Here is a 20,273-nt window from a genome sequence, read left to right as displayed (position 1 = left end):
GGTCTTCTTCATCCATCACAGCTTTACTTTTGGACAGGAGGGCCAACGAACCTAGGCTTGAAACCACACTTTTCTCCTGTAGCATGATCTTTTCCTGAGATTTTAGGATGCCCACCAGTTTCGCCAAAGAATAGGATTTAAATTGCTCGTGGGCTTTAACTGTGGACACAACTACTCTCCACTCTGATCTGAGACCGTTCAAAAATGTAACCTTCTGCTCAATAAGCTTCCTTTCGATGTCGTGTTTGATCATCTTGCTAAGAAGATGATTGAAGCGATTGAACGTTTGAGTCACAGTTTCTTCGGCTCCTTGCTTGAATTCACCAAACTCGGACAAGAGTAAGGTTTGAATGGAGTGTTCAAAATCTTCATCTGTAGAGTACAATTCTCGTAACCTGTCCCATATTTCTTTTGCCGTCGTGCATGAACTCACCAGCCTGAAAGTATCAGAATGAAGGGCAAATCTGATCAATCTTAACGCTTTGATATTGCACTGAAATTTATCTTTTTCGTCTTGCGCAATATCTTTAACATCTTTCAGAAGATCATTATACTCCTTTTGAGTTTTAATAATCCTTGAAGTTGCTGAATGAGAAAAGGGTCCAGAAACGATTGCTTCCCAGATGAGGTATCCATTATCCTCAGATCCTATAACATAATCTTCAAAGTGATGCGCCCAGACTTCATAATCATGGGTGTACAGGATGGGAATCTTCGTTGTTGATCCAATGTTGTTCGAAATATTAATAGGATTGGATTGCGACTCGTCCATAATTGATCGAATAACCTGTTCAAAGATCAGACTTGTAATATATCAAATTAGGGCAAAACAATAAATATCAAGATACGTCAATTATGAGATGACGGCTCAATAAATATCAATAAATGCGGAATAACCCTAATCGAAACCTTTTTCACAGAAAAGAAGTGTATCGATTACACAGCCTCCTGCTCTGATACCAATTGATAAGTGAAAAACTAACTTGAAGATCGATTAGATCTATAAAACAGGTAAATTAATGAACGAGTAAACAGCAAGAACACAAGAATGGATCAAAGATGTCGAATGATTATTAAACAATCCTCAGAAGAGCTCGATAAAGAACTTCTAATGTAGAGGATTAGGGTTTACAAGAACGATGAAGGAAATCTGTAAAGCTATCAATCGTTACTCTATCAATCGATTACCTAATATGCATGCAAGCACATTATTATATACTAAACCCTATCAGCTCACGGTTGGACAGGCCCAAAACCGGAGAACAAAACATGGACTATTAACCGAGCCCAATAGACACAATATGCAAAAATGCTACGCTACCTAACATAATCAAATATCTATAACGTAACATTAAATCACTATTAGATCAAGATCTCATGGTTTACAAGAATATAGCAATTATAATGGTAATATAAAGCAATAACAATGATACTTACAAAACTATAGTAGCATGAGTAGCAATTTATTAAAAACGATTTAACTCGAAAATTGTATTTGTTTTAATAAAATGAAAGCAATCAATTTTTTTAACCCGGTCAGGTTTTTCGTTTTTGGATAGATTTAATGTTGAACAACTCATCAAACCGCACAAACCGTAACTAAACCGCATAAACCGCCCACATCATACCGCACCGCATCATGCAGTTTTGAACATCTGTGGTGTGGTTTGTGGTTTCTAAAATATTCAAACCGCATATGCGGTGCGGTTTGCGGTTTTGACTCGAAACTGCACCAAACCGCACTGCACACACCCCTAATCCTATTTGTAGGTCCCCTGTAAAACCACAATTTTCCTCCTTCTCCTAGGTAGCTAGGATATATTAATTTGTAATAAAGTTTCCTAACTCAATGTAGATATTACGAAAGCTATCATAAATTTTTATAGTATTTCTCATTTCTACCAAAATTTCGGGATAACCTTTGTGCAATGGTATTAAATCACAAGCTTTACAATTGAATATAACAATTCCCAAAGTGAAAACCCAAGACCAAATACGTTACGATTATAATTCCCAAATTACAACAGGTTGTTATTAAAACTCAAAACAAATACTAGTATGATTATCTCATGCCATAGGATTTACAATACAACCAATACTCAGATAAATGATTTAACGCCTCAATAGAATCAATACTCCTTACATTGTAAGAATATCATTTGAGTTATATCCTTGTGACTTCGTGACAAATCTTTATATCGGTCTCTGCTCATGGGTTACATGTGCTACTATGGAAATACACTACCAAATAAAAGGGGGTAACAAGATTGTGTTGGTCCCTTAACAACGGATTCATCAAGAATAACAAGCAAATATCCGTAAGAACAAAAAGAATAATTTGAAACTAAACTTTATCGATAGATTAGTTTCGTAAAATCAAGAGCAATCAGAGAACAAACTCTGATTACTTACATACTCATGATCGATAACCCTTTACACAAGAGGGTATATATATATATATATATATATATATATATATATATATATATATATATATATATAAGACTAAAGATTCTATCTTAATAAAAGATAGTTACAAAACGAAACCAATCCTACAGAAAAGTAGGAGTCTTTTGTTAAATGGAAACCCATTCTTCAATACAATCATTATTTGAATAAGGAAATCATATCCTCAGTGCAGGGTTTTATCTTATGTCAGACTTCATTAGGGTTCCTAATGTAACACTCGGTTTCAGATTTGCATCATTATTCGGGGCTGTAACCCAATCATCAATTATTACAAGGCTTAGGGCCTTGGGAAAAATGGATTTGACCCTTTTTGGATGTGGGTGTTATAGTTAAAATCATATGAGTGTTTGATGGCGTTTTCGAGCCTAAGGGCATAATCGTAATTTGTTGGTTTGGGCCTTTATGAATTTTGGGCTATTGTTCGAGAAGTTTTAAGGCAAGGGTGAGTTTTTAGAAGTGTAGGGCTTCTCGGTCACCTTTCCGTGGATATAATGTTCGTTGGAAACGGACTTAGGACGAAGGAGTTAGAGCCGGATACAGTTGAGAGTTTTGGAGGACCGTCTAATACGCGGGGGGTACCGAGTAAGACGGTCGCGAGTGGTCTTTAAGTATGCCGAGTGTACCAAGGGGTATGCGGGGCATACTCCCTTCAGCCATGAAACCCTAATTTTTGGTCCTTGGCTATATTTAAACAACATTTCTTTCATGAGCCTTGTCTTTTATCAGCCTCTAAGCCTCCTAAACCATAGAAGTCGACCCTTAGCCTTTATCTTGGAGCTTTTATGCCATTATGAAGGCTCTTGGAGTATTTTTGTGTACTTTGAAGAGCTTGGAGCTTGTTAAAGAATCACCATCTGGAAGGTAGATTGTAGATCCAGAAGTTTTCCATCTTTTGCAATCTATTGAAGGTAAAAAGCTTTGATACTGTCATCTGTTTGGTTAGATCTTCTTTTGGGTTTGATTATGGTCATTTTAGCCTCTTATGGTTGGTCCTTGTGAGCTAAGGTTGTTTTAGTGGCTTGATCTTGTAGATGTGGACATTTTAGGTGTCCCAAAGGCATAAATATGTGTCTTTATGGTTTATTTGGACTCATGCATGTGTAAAGACCCTTCATTAAGCTCTTTTGAGCTTTAGTGCCCTATTAAGCCATGCATGCAAGTAAATTTGCCAACTTTACGTGTTAAGTCATCAATAAGAGTCAGATCTAAGAATTTGGAGCAAGGTATTAAGTGGTTAAGTGCTTAATGAAGAAGATTGGGGTTCAGGGGAGTACGTTCGACGTACCCATCAAGTTCGCTGTGAGTACTGGCCGCAAAGGGTGTATGCTGGGCGCACAAGCTGAGTACGCGGGGCGTACTCGGCCTGTTGGACTTTTCTTGTTTTATTGACTTGTTGTCCATGGACCCTTGACCAGAAGTTTGACCAGGGTTGACCAATGGTTATTTTGAGCCTTTTTGGATATTGGGCCTTCTCGGTTTAGGCCCATGATGGGTTTGGGCTCAATTTGGATAGTTGGGCCTTGTGGTGTCATTTTGGGTTTGGGCTATCTTTTGGGCTTAGTTGCTTGGGGCATTATTGGGCCATCTGAGAATAAGTGTTTTGGATTAAGGAAAAGTTAATGGGCTTTATGGTAAGGCCCATGTAACGGTTTGGGCCCAATTTGGAAAATTAGGCCATAAATAGGCCTTGGATGATTATTTTGTTTGAGGGCCTTTTGATTGTGATTTTGGCCCTTAGTCTTGGACCAAACTAGGTGAGAGGTAAAATAGTCCTTTTACCCTATATATGGATTGATGGTTTTGGTTTTGGAGCCTAAATGTTAATTAAATGTTTTCATGTTTGATAGTGCAGGGATTCTAGCGGATCTGCAGTCAAAGATATATCAGTGGGTTTAGTTGTCGAGGCGAGTCTCCTCACTGTACTATGGGTTGAAGGCACCGATGCCAGCCCATTTGGTTTATGTACTGTAGGAAGACTAAGGGGTGGCCCTTGGCATTTGTATGAAAGACCAAGGGGTGGCTCCTGACAATCTATATGCAAGACAAGGGTATGGACTCTGGAAGTTAATTAGATAAGTAGTGGTAGATTGTATGCTAGTTGACTTTGTGATGCTTGCATGAAAAAACAAGAGGCAGCTCCTGACACTTGTCTGTAAGACCCTGGGTTTTGGTCCTCGGCTTGGCAAGGAAAGACCATGACACGGCTCGTTGCATAATGGCAAGACTATGGTTGGCACATAGCACCTCCTATTTGTATGCTTGATATATATATATATATATATATATATATATATATATATATATATATATATATATATATGGCTCATATATTATGTATGGTATGTGGTATTTGGGGAACTCACTAAGATTTATGCTTACATTTGTGGTATATAATTTTAGGTACTTCCGGTTTGAAAGGGAAGGGCCAAGCTTGATCACAACGCATACACCCGTGTTTTCTACAACTCGTGATTTTGGGATTTTACTCTAATAGTTGTTTTATTCTCACATACTTTTAAATGTTTGAATAACAGATAAATGAGTGTTTTGATTATATTAAAATGATGTTTTTACCTTCTAGTTTTTAGGATGGTACACCTAATGACATTAGTGGATACACACTGATACCATCAGTAGCAGCATTCGCTGACATACAATTTTTGACACATCAAATCACAAGGGTCCTAACAATTTCCCCTTATTTGATGTTGTCAACACTAACTCTACCAAAAACAAAAACACTATAGAATACAACGTATTTAACATAAGTATAGAAGTGCATGTTTTATTTGATTGATAAGCACTTGTACTCTTCTGTGGCTTTAAATCAAATCTTGTCAAATGCTATGAAGTACAAGAAAAGTTATTTCGATGATGTGAGATACGTTTCAAATATGATCAAGTGTTGGATCAAAGTTCGTTCAGTGTTGTTGAAGACAATTCCGAAAGTATTTGAATGTACAAAGAAACCGAAGTAAAGAAAAATGAAGCAAATTGACACAAAGGGAGAGATTGCGAAGTTCGTAGTTTTTGTTGTGTCTACTTGTATTGGCCTTGTTTGTAATGTCTTTAGTTTGTGTGAGTCTAGTTGCGATCTCGCACATTTTTGTTACCTTAAGTTCGCAACTTAGTTGTTGGCTAGAGATGTTTCTTATATTCTTGTGATGCCTATATAAAGGAATATGAGATAGAAGAATGGGTAAGAGTTCTGTGTATAGAATTGTTCTTTACATTGTATCAAATTGTTCAAGTTTTCTTATTAATGAAATTGAAATCTTATTTACATCGTGTGTTCTTGTGAATCTTGTCTTTGTTTGAATTGTGAATCTATATGTTCCTTCAATATGCATAGAACAAATCGGAATTAGTCCCATTTTTTTTTCCAAATTTCAGCCTAGGAAGCATAGGGGTTCAATAATCGGTACCCCACAGGTAAATTATAGCACCAATTTGACTTAGAAAACAATAGAATTCCGGATTTAACCGAAACCCCAAGTTTTTCACAAAAACCCGAAATGCTTCGAATTAGAGCAGCATAACGAGTTTTAATGATAATGGACTATATAGCTGCTAGAATCGGTCGATATACTATCTATCTAACCCATAAATTTCACATTATCACACCAAATTTTGAAAAATCCAAAAGTTCTCACAATCTGAAAAATGGGAAATTTGAATCCATTATCAATTGAAAGATGCTAAGGATTAGGGCACGTGTACCTAGAAGGAAGGAGAATTGGATGGGGGGAAACGAAAAAACCCAAAAATATGGCGTGTAAACCTCTTGTGTGGCCCAAAAATCACAAATGGTGGAATAGGAATCGAAAGTGCATGTCGCCAAGGGGGGACCAACATGCTTATTTTATACCTGGCCCTATTACGCGCGACACACATTCCAAGAAGCTCAAAAATATTTATTTTATTTTGCCTAACCTCTTCAAGTCTGAAACCATAGAAATTTAACTAAAATACTCATCCTTCCAATTTAAACAAGCTCTAGATGCACCAAAAAGGGGGCATAAACCAACAAACGAAAGAATGAAAATTAACTTGTGTCAACAACCTACTTGGAAAGCGATAAGTAGATAAGTTGCTAAGAAATTTTAACCGACCATCAAAATTTTAGGAAAATATCTTTAAGAGTGTAGCAACCAAGAAATGTCTACCTGAAATTCATTAGTAACCAGTCAGAATCCGTTCACAGGGAAAATGGAGCAAATAGCTTAAACCCTTAGGCGATAGAAATAAAAGCCATCATATGAACCCCCAAATGTGTTAAGAAAGAATTAGTTTTATATTATCACCTATAGTATATCACTGAACTAGTATAAACACTAAGATTTAAATCTTTGGGATAAATATTGCACCCTCCAACAAAAGTAGGCATAACAGGATAATAGTAGAACTCTACCCACATAGATAAACCAAAAATTGGAAACACTTGTCAAACCCAATATAAGTATAAACGCTTCCCAATCGACAATACTAGGAAATTGTGGAGTGAAAAAGCACCCGAAGAGATAGAAACCGAAGGGCTTGAATGCCTTCTAGGATTAAGAGACCCTAAACCATTTAAGATAGAACACACCATTTTAGGGAAAGATAAATTGTAATCCTAAAGAAACTCCCACTCCATGAACCCATGCCCACAAAACCATACAATGAAGATAGAAGACAAAAACTAGAAACCTATGGCAAGAAAGTCCATACAACTAAAAGCCATATAAATCCGACTCTCATGATAAACAACTACTACGTGTAGACTTGGTTAGGAAATATATTAGATTCAGTCATTCAAAAATACGCAAAACTATGAGGTTCATGACAAACCGCTAGGTTAAGTAGATCCCAAATGTCTCCGAAGAACCCACACCAGTTAGTTAGGAGTAGAACCTTGAGAGAACTCTACAAGAGCCCACAAAGACAGGCCAAGTGATCGAAGGTAACATTAGCATAAGATAAACCGATAAGGAGAACCACCACATCTAGCATAAAACAATATATAAAAGAAACTGAAAATCACAACATAAAGCAAACACATAACCATTCCTAAAACATAAACGATGAGATCGTGGAACAAAAAAGTAAAGGTTCAAGGGAACCTTAGCATGATTGATCAGTAGAAACTTCAGGTTTCCTCTTAGTGTAAAACGAAATAGGAATAGATTTCTTCTTAGTGTGAAACAAAATAGGAATGGATTTCCTCTTAGTGTAAAAAAAATAGGAATGGATTTCCTCTTAATGTTAAACAAAATAGAAGTGGGAATATACATCCAACTACTTCACAACCCTACACTAATCAACAAATAACCGACAATAAATAAAAATATTCCAAGCCTCATTGCAAAAATAAACCTTAAGAAGAGAGAAGACTCCTCTAAGACTACGCCATATGCATAACTTCCGAATGCTAAAATCCATTATGTTACTCCCAACCAAGTGCCTTCACGTCAAGCACGAGTTTTAGAGATGAAATTTCCTTCAACAGGGGGAGGATGTCACAACCCCGAAATTTCATCGTTATCCACCATCGATAACCAACGTAAAAACATTTTAATACGATCCTGTAAACGCCAAAAATTTCAACCATCACTCTTATTATCGTCAAACCATAGGCTTAAAAATAAGTGCACAAAAAGTTGCATCACTTTGCGAGCAAGTTAACATATTTAGATACTCAACACTACCACAAATCCAGAAATATAAGTTTCGCAAAAATCCGACACAGTATGAGCATGATATGTCATTTATAGTAAATAAATGTCTGTTGTACTTAGAAAATTTCAACGATGAAAACTACAAAAAGATCGGTTGAATTTTAGAAAAATTTGCCAACTAGACAAACATACTAGTACTTAATGTAACAATTATGAAGTAGATAATGCTTAAAATAGGAATCATATGAGGGAGATATGATTTTTAACAATAATAAAAACTACTCGAAAAACGAGATTCAAAACCAACAAAAACGACCAAAAGGAAATTCGTAGAGAACGATGAGATCCACAATGATATATAAAAGTTGTAGAAAACAGAGTTCCTAAGAGAGAGTTTCAAAATTTCAAAGTTTAATATTCCAGTCATGTGTGCTCGCATGGTGCGCCGCGAGCACAGACACCCGATTTCATCGAGATACGGGATGACGTAGCACACTGAGGAGACTACACATGGAAACATTGTACGGTTCGTACGCATATATATTATCACAACTAGCATTTTTGCTAGGGAATTCCACTCTCATATAATCATTCAACTAGTATAATAATTGGTACTCTAAGCGAATATCATACTCTATTCCCGTTCAAATACATCTCATATGTTCAAATAAGGGTTGGAAACCCTAGAAATCCCGAATTAAGTTCATTATGGACTAGGATTCTCTTATTGGGTCTAACAGACCAATAAACCTCCAACCTCACTATCTTGGGCCTAGGAACCGTAATTGGACTGTAAATGGACCACACTCATAAAACTTTAGCATTTTGGGCCATGTGGACCTAAAAGGGCTCTTTTATCCCAAATGGGCCTTGTTGGGCCATAAATGTTTCCATTAGTCCTAATGGACCATAAATTACCTATTGGACTTCTAGTGGGCCGAGAAACTTAATAAGGGGCCTAATGGGCCGAAAATATTATTAAGCTTCATAAAATCGAGCAAAACTAGAATGGGCCCAAAACTATTCCATTTCCCTTTTTCCTAGCACAACTCTCAGCCCAACAACAATATAAAAAAAAAAAAGAAAAAAAAAGAACAAAGGGTGCTTAAGAGTTTGACACCTCACTTTAGTCTAGTGGATATCCATGCATAATTTGCATGTATTTAGGCAAGCATCTTCTCAAACTCTTCATAAGACAAAAAAAACTCTCATTCTTTCTCCCTGCCTCTACCTCTCGGCCAACACCAACATCCCACCATCTTCATTTTCTCAAACTCTCACAAGAAGTCTCTCAAGAACTCTCCTCATTCTCTCTAAAAGTTTCAAGATTTGGTATGTGTCTTCAAGAGATTCTTCTTCAAGATCACCATCTTTGGTAAGTTTTTCACTTAGATCTATGATTTCACTTCTTGAACTCTTCAAAAATTTCCTCTTACACCCATATTTTTGTCGATCATTTTCTTAGAACCATCTAAGTTCAAGATCTACTCAAGAAAGCTTGCTAGGATCAATGATCTTCTTCCACTTCTTCATCAAAACCGATCCATCACCCCAAGGTGAGTTCATACCCCTTGTTTTCGGTTTTCATATGATTTTGGGGGAGAATACAATTTGCTGTGTGTAGATCTATGTGTATATGCATGACTATGTGTGTTTTCCATGAATTATTCGGTGATTATGTGTTGATTACTTCATTAATCTAAAAATATGTTAAGAACTTAAAGTTTATCACTTGGATATTCATAGGAACCTTGAGAAAAGTATGTTGTTCACATATATTACATATAAACTTGTAGATATGGGAATTATACACTTAAAATTGCAAAAATGAGTGTTGTGCTCAAAGATCTATAACTTATACTCAAAAATCAGCTTTTGACAGGAAAATTTTAGCCCAATCTCGAACTGTTTTGACCCTCTTAATGGAAGTATTTTTCAAAACTGTTTTACATGGATAAATTTCAGATTTATACCTTTAAAATGACTACCCTCACATTTTCATATGATTTTTCTACTATTTTTGGAGAATTTTACAAAACTGCTATTAGATTTGAAATAATTTCGGACCAACCTGTGAAGGTGAGAAATTTCACACTTGTTAGAGGCCAATAAAAATTATGAGAAATATATAGAACAAGGTAGACAAAATTTCCAAACTTCCAGAATTTACGGATCCAAATTTCGATTTACGATAATTTTTCTACAAAATTTCCAACAACTAGGTCGGAAAAGCTCAAAAACCAGAAAATGTGTATTTTCGCAAAAATCAAGCCAAGAATGATATTGTTGACAATAATGGGTTTTAAAATGCTATTTTTACCAGAAACTAGTCATCAACACAAGTTTTGAACAATATGGAGACTAAAGTGTATTTCTTACAAAATTTGGGCCTTAATTGTAAATATTTGGCTTATTGGGCCAAGAACGTCATTTTTACAAAAAGTGGGCTTTTATGCTATTTTAGTGAATACTTGAACTAAAACCAACGATAAACTAACAAACGGATTAATTTGATCATTTTCTAGGTTATTGGGCCTTAGTGGCCCATTTTTTTATGTGTGATAGATCCTGTGTACTATTTAGATGTTTATTGGGCCTCATTGACCCATTAACATGTGCGACGGACCTTGGATACTATTTGTGTGCTATTTGGGCCTGTAAATACCTTACATGTGAAATGAGCCTTAGTTGTCCTTTCATATATATATATATATATATATATATATATATATATATATATATATATATATATATATATATATATATATATATTCGGGCCCATGTTATATAAATTCATTTCAATTTGGGCCTTTAAATGATTTACATGTTTAGCGATGCATTAGTGGTTCACTTACATGGTTCATTGGGCCTGGAATGAGATTATACCTTTCTTCGCGTAAATTCGATTAAGGATCCAGTGAGTTTTGTCGGTTGGCACCTATTAAGTGTACGACCGTAGCCTGTAGTTATAACCAGAGTCACTTGGAGGGAGAGCGGGGATTTGTGTATTGATCTATACGGGGATGACACCCCACACATGAGTTGTTCGCTACAGTTAGACTAACTCAGTCTAGGGCGACAAAAACCTTATAAGAAAAAATCAAAACCGGCACCCAACAATGCCAAGACATGTGAAATTGTCATTATTTAGTATGGTTATGACGACTCGCTTAGAGGAATTAACGTTATGAAGTTTACGGAAGACCATTCTCTTTTCTCTTGGATTACTCGGAAACATTCTCGTACTGGTACTCAACCCCGGGGGTTGGTAGGCAGCTTTCTCTTTTACAGACAACATCGGGTTATCTGGGAACATTCTCTTTACATGCTCTTTACATTCTCTTTACCCTTTTAGTCAAATAAACAATAACATACATGCATTAATACAAGATCTGACACAAACAAACTAAACAGTTTGCAGAAAATATAGGATTTTCTGGTGGTTTTCAAAATTATACAAATCATTTTCACAAACATGCTTATGAACTCACCAACATTTTTATTTTGACCGTTTTCAAAATAACATGTATTCTCAGGAAGCCGTTGAAGCAGGATGAACGAAACAAACTAATGGATATTGTGCTATATTTTGTTTCATCATACTCTTACTATTTTGACATGTAATATTCAAAAGCAATACTCGATGTAAAAAATGAATGTTGTTGTATTACATGTGTGATGATGATGATGTTATGTTTCATTTATATTCATTTTAATGATATTTCAAGATGAAGTCACGCACAAGCCCTCGGACGTTTCTGCCATCTGGTTCGGGGTGTGACAGATTGGTATCAGAGCATTGTTTATATTAAACTAGCATATCTAATCATACATGATATGGAACTATAAATACAATGGGACTAAACAACTCTGAACATAATAACACAACAAGAATAGTAAAAGTCTTTGGAGGATTTGAACATCGCTAATAAACTCGGGCAGTTATGTAGTCGTATTGGGGGTGAATGTAGCATGATCAACTACATTCATTCAAAATACGACCAACATGTGTTCGGGAGTAATCGTGATGGACAATGAATCTAAAACTCACCATTTAATTATCCAAAGAGCTTATAGAACCAAACCTAAACAAAATTAAATTACTATAGGAGTAATTGGTATGCTATTTGTTTCTAGTGTTTATACCCCTTCATGCAATACACTATAGACGAGTATTATTAGCTAGGAAACCCCTATCTCCCTAGTCAGGGAATAACAGAGTGGCTCGACCCAGAGGAAGACCTAGAAGGAGACTTAGAGGAACAACCAGAGGAGGAACACGAAGTAGAACTTGCAGATGGACCCACCGAGTCAATAGTGGACCTCGAAGAGGAAGAGACCGATGGCAATGAAGATGATGACTGAGATGCAGAATCCAATGTCATCAATCCTCCATGTAGGGCCAGAGTATCGACTTATCGTGTGGGCCCCGGTGGCTCCATGCCTCCTTGGGCACACGATATTTGGAGATAGAGTCATCGGCAGGGGTACGACCATACTACGGTAGGAACCGAGGTCTCTTCGATCTTAGTTATAGAGGACCAGTTGACCGGGCCCTCCCAGTCATGGTCCGGTGCACCCGGGGTATTAATAACCAAGCTCAGGACACCCAAATCGAACGAAACAAATGCAGTTTGCTATTGAGAGAGATGAGAGACAAACACAGGAGGTGAACGGAGACTCCTGAGCGCGACAGTTATTTTGGGAGGTACGACTACGTGATACCGAGCAAAAAATAGCTCGTCTCCGAGGTGCATCCACTTCGTCAGCACCACCACCAAACACTTTCCACCACAATTAGGATCAACCTTTTCTTTTTCCCCCTACTATCCGACATGACTCTTTTTCGTGTACTAAGATGGTACTTACCAATGGAACAATTATGTGCTATCTTTATTTCATGTTATTGCATAAATTCAACTATATGCACAACCGATCCCTCGAAACCACTAGATACTTAAGAATCTCAAAACCAAAACAACCTATATACACAAAGGATAGACATAACAATAGTGCCAAATCTGTGATTACTAACTACCATAAAAACATCATAGGGATGTAGATGGAAAAAATGAGAATCATACGATGAGACGCGAAATTTATAGAGTACAACCAGGAATGACGATCATTACTTACGATCTGGCTTATCAACATGCAACAGCAAAATGCCATCCCGTAGGAATAACAAGCGCACCCGCAAGACACCGCTCCTGCAGATGGACTCTTGATATTTGCTTATTTAGCCTTATATTAAGTAAGGATTTTTATCATTTATTAGCTAATTTATTGCATATCATGGACAAAATATACTTAAAATTGTTTGAATTATGTTTTCAGTCCAAAAGCGAAGCTCGGAAGCAAAAGGAAGCAGGAGAAGCGGTTGGGAGCTCGGGAGTTGAACAAAGAAGAAAAATGCTAAAAATACAAGGTACTCGGCGAGTAGGGTCGACTACTCGGCGAGTTGCATCGAAGAATCGAGAAGATAAGGACTCATTGATTTACCGTGCACGGGAATTAAGTGAGAGACTCGACGATTCAGTCATGGACTCGGCAAGTCGGTATGAATCTATAAAAACGACTATTCAGATCGATACAAGGAATTCTGGAACCCTTGGGGAGGAGCAAGCTGCGAATTAGAGTCAGGTGAGATCTGGAGAACGAAGATACAACCCTAAACCCAATCCCGAAGGAGATTTGAGGCAAATTTACATCATTCTTACTTTAATCTATCGTTCTTCATCATGTTTAGACTTTTAGATTTCATTTTTGTGCTGTCAATTACCTCAATCATGAGCTAAAACCTTTTAACTTCTGTTTGGGGAGACAATATTGAGACTATGGTTTGCTCTATGGCAGGATTGATTTAATATTGGTGATTTTGTTAATTCTAGCTTGTTAAAGAACCGTATGTGTGAATGATAACTATTTTTCTGTTAATACGAAGATAATTAAGCTGCATGAACATCTCTTAATTGTTACCTCATATAATTTATGTGACCACTTTATTATATGACTATGATTAGCGACTGTGAAACTAGAATTAATAGAAAAATAAGTAAATTCATGTGTGAGCTTGTGTGATGACCATCAAGAAGAGGTTAATTAAAGGACCAAATTAGTTAACCATTACAAGTCTAAATTAACCCGAATAAATAACCTAGTGAATTGAATTAAATTAGACAGCTGGCCACTGTTTGAGTTAGTTTGTTCTCTAAGGATTAGTGCAGCGAACGTGAATCTAATCACTTGAATTAGTAGCCAATAGAAAAATTAATCCATTGCACTATTTCCATAATATCAACCATAGGATCAATTGAGTTGAACTAAATAGAAGTTCCCTTCGTAATTGAATTTAGTTTAATCTTTGCTTATCTAGTTTTTAGTTAATTAGTTTAAGTATTAGTTGGTAAGTTTCTAGTCTTGTAAAACTAGATAAAACCTCTTTTTATTACTTAATTTTAGATAAAATTAGTTTTTAGTTTTAATTCTCCGTTCCCTGTGTTCGATACCCTACTTATTTAGCTTTACTACAATTGATAGGTCCACTGCCTTTGTGTGTTTATTTTATAGTTAAAAGTAGTATTAAAACTAGTTGAGTTTACACACATCAAGTTTTTGGCGCCGTTGCCGGGGAACGGTTCTAAATTAGCACTAATTTTTATTTTTATCGATCCTTTGTGTGAGATTTATCTTACACAAAGTTAATTCTTAGGTAATTTAGTGAGTAGGTTAGGTTTTAGTATTTATTGGTTTTTATTTTAAATCTGTCAAACTTTTCTGTTTTTGCCTTGAAATCGCCGAGTGCACTCGAAGCAACCCGGCGAGTCCATCCTTGTTCACAGTGTTAGTTTTTATTTTATTTTTGTTCTTTTTACGCATTTTTCTCTTGTTTTATTTGCAGTTGTTTCATGACCCGAGGATCTGAGACACCTTTGGTCCCTCCACTAGAAGACCTGGAGTCCTCCCTAAGGAAGAACAAAGGAAAATCCGTTGGAGAATCTATTTCTTCAAAGAACTCACCATTGAAGAATCTAAAGTCCGTTTTCAACAAGAACAAGAGCAGCAAATCAGGAGCTTCCAGCGCCTCTATAGCAACAGAAGACCCGATCAAAGAGGACACCGAGTATGAAACCGAAGGAGAAGAAGACCCCACTTTCGGGCAAGAATCCAACTTCGACGACAAATTAGCCATTATCATGGCTAACATCGCTGAAGTCCCCATGGGGGAATGGAAGAAGAGGATGCGTGACAATACCAAATACTGCTACTTTCGAACTAAAGGGCCACATACTCGCTCAACGAAAGGAGATTTCTTTCTACGGAAAAGACTACGAAGATGCTTACAAGCACTGGGATGAAGTCAATGATGTAGCTGATTACTTTAATGTTCCAAATGTGCCTCGCGAGACCCAGCTACTTTGCATGCTTCCAGTTACATTCAAGGGTGCTGCAAAAGATTGGCTCAAGTCACTCCCTCCCGAGTCGGTCACCACATGGGCTAAGATGAAAGAAGAATTTATTGACCACTTTTGCCCACCTTCTAAAATAGCCAAGTTGAAGAAGGCCATTGCTAACTTTGAACAACAAGCTGGATAGTCACTATATGATGCTTGGGAGAGGTACAAGAGCCTGCTAAGGAATTGCCCACACCATGACCTTAATAGCCAACAAGAAGTCTCCATCTTCTATGACGGAGTCAATGTCACAACTAGGCAATTACTTGACTCGCAAGGCCCGCTCACAAAGAAGCCACCCTCGGTGATCAAAGAATTAATTGAAGAGTTCTCTAAACATTCTAGAGAATACCACAACCCACGAAATGAAGTAAGTAGGGGGGGTAGTGAACACGGTCAACGATGGCATGGCGGCAATGATGGCTAAACTAGATACTTTAGATAGAAGAATGACAAAGATGGATCAAACAATCCATGTTATCCGGGTAGGATGTGAAAATTGTAGGGGACCTCACTTAACTAAAGAGTGTGACATAGATGAGAATGGAAACAAAAAGGCGCAAGTTTTCTATTCAAGTGGTGACAGGTACGATGGAACTTGGCGGAAACCCAAAAAGGAATGGCTCCCGTATGAAGAATACAAAAAGGAAAAGGAAGAGAAATACAAGCAAAAAGAGAGGGGTTTCTATCGAAAGGAAGAACCGGTTGTGGAAAAAAGAGCCAATTTAGAAGAGATGTTCACGAGATTTGTAGCTACGTCCGAGAAAAGACACAATGATCATGATGCGGAAATATAAGAGACCAGAACTATACTTAGGAGTCAGCAAGCATCTATTCTCAACATTGAAAAACAGCTTGGGCAACTGGCACACCAAGTGAATGAGAGAAGTCCGGGTGAACTTCCAAGTAAAACCGAGAATAATCCGAGAATGGAGAATATGAATGTTATAACATCTAGTTATGGGGAAATTTTCACTCCTCTGACCCCTGCACATAAGGTCTCAACTAAGGTGCATGCAGAAAAGACAGAAGAGTTGAGTGCAGCTAAACCCGACAAGACTCGTCGAGTCCCTCTAATGGACTCGACGAGTCCATGGTCTGATGACAAAACTGTTGTTTCCTTCAAGCTATACATGCCACCTTTGCCATTTTCAATTCGAGTCATGCTTGATGAAAAGGTTAAAGCATACAGAACTTTCATGGAACATGTTAAAGCCATTCAAGTCAACATCCCATTTGCTTAAACGATGCTTCAAACACCTAAATATTTAAACTTGCTTAAGGGTCTCTTTGCTACTAGAAAAGATATGGCTGAAGTAGTGGAGTTAGTATTAGATGAGCTACCAGAAAAGAAGGGTGACCCGGGAAGCATCTCGATTCCTTGTCAATTTGGAAATATACTTGCTACTCAAGCATTGACTGATTCGGGTGCAAGTATTAACCTAATGCCTTTTTCTTTCCTCAAGAAGTTTAATCTACCAGATCCAAAGCCTATTAATATGAAGATCCATCTAGCGGACAAGACAATCAGTCGTCCAAGAGGTGTTTGTGAAGATCTTCTCATAAAAGTGGACAAATTTGTATTCCCCGTGGACTTTGTAGTGCTTGACATGGATGAAGACCCCAAAATTCCAATTATTTTGGGAAGACCATTTTTGAATACTGCATGGGCATTGATAGATGTATGCAAGTCCACACTGACATTGAGGGTAGGAGATGAATCAGCAGTGTTTAAGGCTATACAAGAGGTTAAGCAAGAAGAATCAAGAGAAGAAGAAATTTCCTCCATTGATTTGGATGATGAAATACTAGAAAAAGAACTTGCACTCTTACAAAAAGATGATCCAAATAAATTTCTACTATCTTCTGGAGGAAATGGTGATGCTGAGAAAGACTTAGAGGAGATAGAGAAGCTGTTGAAGGGAACTAATTCAGAAAAATCGGTGGAAAGTGAGGAATGCGCATCGACTCGCCGAGTCGCATCGACAGACTCGACGAGTCCAGTCGAAAATTTCAGCAATTCAGATTATCTTGATCTGCTTGTTACCAGTCCCTTGCCTGATTCTGACTTGAAGATTTTTCCTAATTCTTTAGAAGATCCAGCAGCAGAAGGCGTAATTGTTAAAATGTATTGTGAATTCCAAAAGGCTCAAGTAGCATACCTTGACATGGTAATACAAGGAGATGAAGAAATGCGACTTGATAAGGAGGCAAGCTTGGGAATGCAAAGGCTGGGAATGATGACACTAATAACTCGTTCATTGATTCACATGCAACCAAACCTCGAGCCCGAGTTTTTTTTCCAATTATGAAGTAATTACCTTCAAGGAAGGGGAAGTACAAAAGAAGGTGCCAAAGAGTGGGGTGAAGAAAAAGAAGGATGGGAAACGGAACACGCATGCAATTGAAGAAGATGGAACAAGGAAAAAGAAAGAAGAATTGAGACGGGCATATAATAGAAACGCCTACAAGACAAAGTATAAACCACAAAAGATTAGACGTGCATTCCCGATGCAGGAAAGTGAGGAAACGTAGATTGGAAGGAGTCCAGCTAAAGACTCCTAAAAAAGAAGCGCTTGGCAGGAGGCAACCCGTTATGAGAGTTTGTTTTCTTTTATCTTTCTAGTTCTAGTTTTTGTTTTGATTTTCTTAGGACTTTTCTATTTTCCTCTTCTAATTCATCAAAATGTTTGCTTGAGGGTACGCATGGTCTGAGTGTGGGGTGAATTGAACAATTTTTATTAATAGATGATAAAATGATGTAATTTTTGAAATGTTTGCAAGTGACTCAGCGAGTTAGGGTACTGACTCGACGAGTCAAATCGATTCTGGATTCCTTTCATTCGCGACCAGACTCGACGAGTCGAAAATATTTACTGAAAAAAAAATAAAAACATTTTCTTTTACAACCAGTTCAAATAGATTTTTAACCCTAATTTGCAACATAGTATCAGCCGACACACTCGACGTGCGCCCCTTTTTCCCTCTCAAGCATTCATCCATCTTCTTCCAATTTTCTTCAAATTTCTCAAAGTTCTTCAAGCAAGGTACTTATATTTTTTCTTTATTTCTGTTAAAGTCATGATCCTTAGATGTTTAGAAGAGTCGATTTGATAGAACACCCGTTTTTTGAAGTTTAGTGAATTTTTAGGGTTTTGATTTTGGATTAATTGTGGTGTTTTGAATGGTTGTTATTACTCTAATACACCTTATGGACATCCCTGGACAAAACCTAGGACAAAATTTGAGTTTTTATGGTCGAATTTCACACGACTCGTCGACTGACTCGCGCAGTTCGTCAGACTCGCCGAGTCGGGCATGGACTCGACGAGTCCAGTCAGGAACCCAGAAAGATTCTATTTTAATGTGTTTCTGTGTCTTCTGGATTGTTTGTTCTTTGTTTTGCACGAACCATGTTTTCACGAGGACAAAGCTCTCGAGGAAGTCAAGGAGATTTTCCTTGGTTGCATTTTCCACATATCGACTCAAATTCAACAAGGAATATATGGAAGAAGAAGCTTGCGGAACTTCAGAAAAAAGACATTTGTGTTCCCAACATAATTGATTGGGAATGGTTGGGGATAGTTTGTTATTAAGAGGAGTTGGCTCCTTATATAATCAAGACGTTTGTACATAATGGAGTATCCATCACGTGTGATGGATGGAGTCGTGTCTTCCGTATTCAAGAACCGATCTATCGTGAGCTGTGCTTGGAGTTTTTTCAACAATACATTTTCAGGGTGTGGATGATTATTATAACCCCGGAAGTATTACTTTTTGTCTTGGGGGCGAGGTTCGTCATTGTTCTATGGTGGAGTTGGATTGGAGATTGGGGATATATGACCAACAAGTGGTCAACACGGATGCATTTCGTACCATTTTGGAGCATTGCCATAAAGCATTTCCGGATGGGATCACAAGTTCAAGTTGGTGGAACACCATTGCTAATAAAGTTTACATTCCAAAGTCGGCTCAAGAAGGGAGCATACGATCACCGACGCACCGCCTTATTCACCGTCTTATTTCGAACACCATTAACCAAAGGAAAGATGATGACAAGGTTTCTAACCTTGATGTTTTCTTTCTTTGGAGCATCATTACACCTAATACTTTCTGCAACATTCCATGGTGCATAGCTTCGTACTTGGCAGAGGGAGCGGTCAAGGATCGCAAAACTTCAAAAATTAATGGTGGCATGTTCGTGACAGGATTAGCCCATTCTTATGGGTTAATGACTAGTGGTGCTTGGAACTTGCTAACGGAGATCCCGACATCTCCCTTTAATCCTCTTCTTTTTTGCAGGGCTCGCATTATTGGGGATTATGGAGGGGGTCATTACGCTATCCCACATGACGATGCCGTGATCGGACCCGAGGCACCAGGAAGGCGGGTACGACCAAGACGGGAGCAAGCACGCCATGATCCATCGGTTATTCCGATCGAAGACAATGTTCCTCAGGAGTGGTATAATGTGGAAGGAAGGAGATATTTGGATGATTTGGATCGGAGTTCAAATTTCACAAACCAATCTCTCGTCCAATTATTTGGACATTTCCATATCCAACATCTCGATGGGGGACAATTTCCATATGTTCCAAGTTGGGAAGAATGGATAAGTGCAAGGCAAGGAGGATCTGGTGGAAGTGGGGCTGTGCATGGTGATGATGAGGAAGAGGATGAAGACTAGTTTCTT

The 20,273-nt window shown here is 37.6% G+C and overlaps 1 protein-coding gene and 1 non-coding gene across 2 annotated transcripts; one reads left to right on the top strand and one right to left on the bottom strand.

Moving 5' to 3' along the window:
* Positions 1-15,677: 15,677 nt before the first annotated feature.
* On the bottom strand, positions 15,678-15,784 carry LOC111878462 (small nucleolar RNA R71). Its single transcript, XR_002845768.1, has one exon. It is a non-coding gene; the product is annotated as a small nucleolar RNA R71 (small nucleolar RNA).
* A 1,103-nt stretch (positions 15,785-16,887) lies between these two features.
* Positions 16,888-18,115, top strand: LOC111878458 (uncharacterized). The gene is made up of 3 exons (XM_023874958.1): positions 16,888-17,530; positions 17,675-17,790; positions 17,909-18,115. Exons 1-3 carry the CDS (start codon positions 16,888-16,890, stop codon positions 18,113-18,115), a joined length of 966 nt encoding a protein of 321 aa, XP_023730726.1.
* The last annotated feature ends 2,158 nt before the right edge of the window (positions 18,116-20,273 follow it).

This window comes from Lactuca sativa, chromosome 5 (assembly GCF_002870075.4).
Source record: "Lactuca sativa cultivar Salinas chromosome 5, Lsat_Salinas_v11, whole genome shotgun sequence".
Taxonomy (NCBI): domain Eukaryota; kingdom Viridiplantae; phylum Streptophyta; class Magnoliopsida; order Asterales; family Asteraceae; genus Lactuca; species Lactuca sativa.
This window is presented reverse-complemented; position numbering and strand designations above follow the sequence as displayed.